Source organism: Myotis davidii, unplaced genomic scaffold (genome assembly GCF_000327345.1).
Source record: "Myotis davidii unplaced genomic scaffold, ASM32734v1 scaffold960, whole genome shotgun sequence".
NCBI classification, from domain to species: Eukaryota; Metazoa; Chordata; class Mammalia; order Chiroptera; family Vespertilionidae; genus Myotis; species Myotis davidii.
This window is the reverse complement of record NW_006293003.1, coordinates 1,343,682-1,349,780: the sequence shown is the minus strand read 5'-3', so window position 1 is coordinate 1,349,780 and position 6,099 is coordinate 1,343,682. Positions and strand designations below refer to the sequence as shown.

At 35.6% G+C, this 6,099-nt stretch overlaps 1 protein-coding gene across 1 annotated transcript in view; it reads left to right on the top strand.

Annotated features, from left to right (window-relative positions):
- The window catches only part of OTC (ornithine carbamoyltransferase), a 63,848-nt gene extending 58,101 nt beyond the window's left edge, over window positions 1–5,747 (top strand). Inside the window, exons 9-10 of the mRNA XM_006766569.1 lie at window positions 2,188–2,325; window positions 5,004–5,747. Coding sequence (XP_006766632.1) covers window positions 2,188–2,325; window positions 5,004–5,063 — 198 coding nt within the window. The 3' untranslated portion in view covers window positions 5,064–5,747. The remainder of the gene's footprint in view (window positions 1–2,187; window positions 2,326–5,003) is intronic.
- The last annotated feature ends 352 nt before the right edge of the window (window positions 5,748–6,099 follow it).

Below are 6,099 nucleotides of genomic sequence, written 5' to 3'. Positions count from 1 at the left end.
GCCGCCTTCTGCTCCCTGCTGCCGATGCCTGCCATGTTCTGCATGCGCCCCCTGGTGGTCAGTGCACATCATAGCGTCCAGTTGTTCAGTTGTTCTGCCGTTAGGTCTATTTGCATATTAGGTTTTTATTTTTTGTCTGTCTTGTTTTTTTTTAAAATTTTTTTTTTATTGATTAAGGTATTACAAATGTGTCTTTATCCCCCCATTGTCCCCTCATCCCCCCAGTCTTGCCCTCACCCTCACCCTCACCCCCTGGTGTCTGTGTCCATTGGTTAGGCCTATATGCATGCATACAGGTCCTTTGGTTGATCTCTTCCCCTTCCCCCCTCCCTCCCCTGCCTTCCCTCTGAGGTTTGATGGTCTGATCGATGCTTCTCTGTCTCTGGATCTGTTTTTGTTCATTGGTTTATGTTGTTCATTTTAGTCCACAAATGAGTGAGATCATGTGATATTTATCTTTCTCTGACTGACTTATTTCACTTAGCATAATGCTCTCCAGCTCCATCCACTCTGCTGTAAATGGTAGGAATTCGGTCTATTTGCATATTAGGGTTTTATATAGATAGTAGATGCCTATATATACAACTATTGGTTTATCATAAATGGTATATTATACATATTATTCTGACTTACTTTTTTCACTTAACAAATCTTAGTGTGTTTTTTTACCCATTCATTTAGATATTTTCATTCTTTTTAATGGCTGTATAGAATTCCAAAGTATGAGTGGACTGTAATTCACTTAAAATATTTCCTGTTAATAAATTAGACTATTTTCAATTATCCCAATTACAAACAATACTGCAATGAACATCTTTATATCTATTTCTTTATGAAAATATTACTGGAGAATAGATCCTTAGATGAAAAATTTTGGGGTGAAATAGCACATACTTTTTAAAACATGGGAATTGCTGCGAAATTGCCTATCTGAAAGGATTTACAACTTATAGTCTCTCCACACTTTCTCCATCTTTAGTTATTCACATTTTTAACTTTAAAAATTGGTATTTCATGCTTTTCAAAATTTGTATTTTCCTGATTACTGATGAAATTAAATATCTTTTGTGTGTTTATTGGTTATTTGTGTCTTTTTCTATAAACTGCTACCATATCCTTTGCCCACTTTCTATTTTTTGCTTTTTATTATTGGTTATAGGAGTTATTTATATATTATGGCCAATCCCTTGTCATATAAGTGGCAAATGGTTTTATGGAGAATTTTTCTTTTCTTTTTCTTTAAATTTAATTTATCGGGGTGACATTGGTTAACAAAATTATATATATTTCAGGTGTACAATTCTACACCACCTGGATATTGCATTGTGCGTTCAGCACTCCAAGTCAAGTTTCCTTCCATCACCATTTATCATCCCCCCTTTTCCCTCTTTTACCTCCTCCACCCCTTTTCCTTCTGGTAATCACCATATTGTTGTTTGTGTCTATGAGTTTTTTTTCTTCATTCCTTCACCTTTTCCTCCAAGCCTTCTTACTTACTCTCCTCTGACTGCTGTCAGTCTGTTCTCTGTATCCATGGAGAATTTTTAAATTTGCTGTAGTTTACTTCATACTTACCTTGTCCAAAGTTAGACATTTTTCTGGTGCTGGAACTGTAGACATGAAGAGCACTAATCTCACTGATATATGACAAGTTCAAATGTTATTCTTTTCCCTTGTCACTTTTCCAGTATTTAGAAACTCAGAGGTTCTGAACCTAGACCTAGAGTTGGAGGTAAAACAAAACTTAAGTACAAAAGCAGTAATTCTGAGGTAAGAAATTATGATGGAATATAGTTTTGAATTTATAAGTGAACAACAGAAATGGATGGGAAAATGTAACTTATAGGAAATAACTGTTGGGGAAAATTAAAACTGTTAGGACATTTGCATTAAGAATGAAATATATAGTACATAGTGCCCATAATCCTGTTAATGCACTCCTATCTCAGCGCTCTTTTTCAAAATTGTTTTTAAGTGATAATAAAGTATGCTTCAAGTGCTAAAAACTATAATTTGGAGATAAGCTCAAAATATAACACAATCACATAAAAGTAACTTTTAAAATATAGTGGGGGATAAGTGGTCACTTTTGCTATCAGCCACATATTACTCATAGAGTTTTTTACTGAAATGTCCACAATCCCCCTAGAGTACCAGAAAACTGAGTTATCCCCATCTTTTCCTTAGACTGCTGAAGTTGCTGCCTCTGACTGGACATTTTTACACTGCTTGCCCAGAAAGCCAGAAGAAGTGGATGATGAAGTGTTTTATTCTCCACGATCACTAGTATTCCCAGAGGCTGAAAACAGAAAGTGGACAATCATGGTAAGCAAGAAATGAGGAATAGAGTGTAAGGAGTTCTTTCTTTGGCCCTAACATGGTCATTCATGCTTTTTGGCAAATAATAAGCAACTGAGATTATCAAACTACTCTACTTACTTATATGGCATCTATTTATTACAGAAAGTTCATAACAGATTATTATTGCTTATTGTCATTTATAGTATCTTTTAACTGAGTAAAACTAATCTCACTCCAAATATATCTATTTTAATTGAAATTCTCACTCCTCTTGATTAGTCTGATCACCAGCCAGCATTGCCTGCCAACCATTATAGTTTTTATAATTCTTATTTTATAATCTTCTTGTTAATGTGTATAGTGGCCCTTATTCAGTGCCTGCTACAAAATGGGCATTTGAAGTAATTTTATCTCCTTCCTCCTCTCCCTTCTTTTCATAACTTGCCTAGATCAGTGGTCGGCAAACTGTGGCTTGTGAGCCACATGCGGCTCTTTGGCCCCTTGAGTGTGGCTCTTCTACAAAATACCACGTGCGGGCAAGCATGTACAGTGTGATTGAAACTTCGTGGCCCATGCGCAGAAATCGGTATTTTGTGGAAGAACCACACTCAAGGGGCCAAAGAGCCGCATGTGACTGTCAGCTACACTATTTGTATTTGCCAACACAGACATAGAACATTTCCATTATTGCAGAAAGTATTTTATAGTCTCTTTCTGTTTTCATGTTTGGAGTGCCAGATAAAATACAGGACATCCAGTTAAATTGAAATTTCAGATAAACACGTAATTGTTTAGTATAGCTAATTTTCCATGCAAGATTTGAAAAATAGTGTTGTTTATCCAAAATGCTAATTTAACTGCCTGTCTGTATTTACTTTCTTAGCTAAATCTGGAAACTCTATTCCAAGTTGACTTTCTAAGATTTTACTTTTAAAAATAAATTTGACATATGCAATGACAATTAAGAACAACAAAAACACCCTGAGATATGATCCCAAGAACCTATAAAAAAGCTTAAAATATTTTACCTGGAAGATGTTTTTAATCTCAGAATTTAGCTTTTCTACTTTCTTCTTGTCATTCAGATCTCAATTTAAATGTCATTCCTTTAACAAGGTCTTCCTTAGCCATCCACTCTTAAGTGGTTCCCCAGGTCCATTTATACCATTTTTATTTTATTTTATTTTCTAATGGCTTTTATCACTACCTGATCTTTTATTTGTTTGTTGTCTGTCTCCCCACTATAATGAAACTCCATTAAAGCATTAATCTTGGCTATAATATTCTTTGTTATATGTTATATGTTAGAATGGTGCCTGACAAACACCCTAAATATGTGCACAATATACTTTTGTAACCTGAAGGCAATATAGGGTACTTGTTCTAGAACATAGGCTTTGGAAATCAAGTTAAAATCTTGCCTCTCTGTAATCTTGATCAAGTACCATAACTTCTGTAAACCCAGTTTATTCATAAAAAATGGGGTTAAAATAGAAACAACATAATAAGACTGTGAAGATTAAATGAGGTAAGAGTAATCTGAGCATTGTGGTCAAGGTTTAGGGACAGACAGGTGCAGATGATACATCCCTTACAATCACCACTCATGAAAATACATAGGCCTCAGTTTCTTCATCTATATTTTATATCTCAACACTTCACACAGCAGGAAAGGATATTAAATGGTAGGATACACATAAAGTACTCAGCACAGGGCCCAGGACATGGTAACTGCTCAACAAATATACTCATTGAACCCCTTTTAAATATGACCTGCATTTCTGATATAGGCTAGGAACACATATGGAATATGGTGGGAAAGAGGAGCAAGTACCTGTAAGGTAGTAAAACTACTTCTTAAGATTAGAGACAGAGAAATCTGGGTCTAAACCCAGTTCTGTATTATCTGTTATTACCAGGGTAGATTTGAATAAATGATAATAACAGAAGCTACCTTAGAAGGTTGTTTCATTAAGTGAAATAATGCACAACCATTTATCTCTGGCTTACCACAGCACCTAGCACAGAACTTGGCAAATATTTCTTAACTCACTAAAACATGATAAGGCATTTAATCTGGCACATAGTAAACATTCAATAAACATTTTTGTTTATTGAACATTCATATTGTTTAATATTATTACTATTGCCATAATGTTGGAAGTTGGGAAGGGTAAAAGTGAAAATTACCATTTGTGGCTGATAGTCTATTTGGAAGCTATACTCTTGGATATACTTTTTTTTTTCATGAGGACTCAGATTCAGATAGACATTATTTGTTAGCCCAGATGATTTACTTTTATTATTTTACATCTGATATATATTACAAGCGCCAAAACCACAGAATAAAAATGAGGATGGGAGGAATTATATTTCTCAAAAACCAGCCAATACCTAGGTTTCACTTATGACTGGAAAATCTAATCATGGCTACCACCATGATATCTCATTTCAACTAGTCCTGGAATGAGGCCCAAGTAAGCATGGTGTTTGTGCACATATTTGAGTCAGTCTGATCTCTTGTGACCTTTCTTTAAATAAAACTAAATATTAGATCAGAACTGTCTCCTTATCATTTCTTTGGGAAAAACTTATTTTAACCACAGGCATTCAAAGCAGCAATCCAATTCCTCTTCCGTAGGTCTCTAAGCAGACTCTTGCTAATACCCATTTCTTTCTTTCTCTTTGTTGTGTCATCTTAGGCTGTCATGGTGTCCCTGCTGACAGATTATTCACCTCAGCTCCAGATGCCAAAGTTTTAATGCTGTGATACTTGTCAAGAGAGAACCGATGTTCTTCAGTAACAGAATGAGTCTTTTATGGGGGAAGGAGAAGAGAATCCAAGAGAAATAAACAAATCGTGATACATGGAATAGGTGAACAATATGATATTGCCTTGCCATTGTGAAACTTTCGTAAAGCCCTTAAATTAAGTATTGATGCACTGTAATACATTGCTTGACTTAATCAATGCTCTAATTCAAAATTTCTGAGTTACCTTTAGGTATCATATTAATAACCATATACATTTGCCTCAACTAAAATAAAATACTGTGTTTATAATGCATAATGTCTAAGCCATTAAATGTAATCTATGCTTATTACCTTAATAAATTATCACCCATGCTAATTTATAAGTAAACATTTACCAGGCAGTCAGCTGCTGGTAGATCTGTGGGCTATGCTCATATCCCTCAGGACTAACAGAGAAGCCAAATGATTTATCTTACCGATATATTGCAATTTGCAGGCAAATGAGGTAGACAGGCATTCATTTATGAAGGCAGATGAGGAAATTCTTAGAAAACAGCTATAACTATGCCCAAACTCTGGAGTTTTTTCCAGTGATTTTTGGGAAGGAGGGTCCTTCTAGAGCACACATCTCTTTTCTGCAATGAATACTTAATGTTACAATGCTAAGGAAACATTTGTGAACAGTGGTAAAACCATGGATACCTAGCTAGGAATGTAAGATCCATTAGAGTGAGTGACATTTTCATAGGTTCAAATTCTTTAGCAGGAGCAATTTAATTTTTTTTCATGTTTGTGCTTATCATGCATCTACTCCCACCACACACTGGGTATTTCCATAAATCCACTATTTGTCATATTTTAGCCCAGTTTCCTCCAGTTTTTCTTCAGAATAATAAAATTTGCATTACTGGATTATTATAATACTAGAGGCCCGGTGCACAAAAATTTGTGCACTTGGGGGGAGGGGGGGTCCCTCAGCCCAGCCTGTGCCCTCTCGCAGTCTGGGACCCCTCGGGAGATAACGACCTGCTGGCTTAGGCCTGC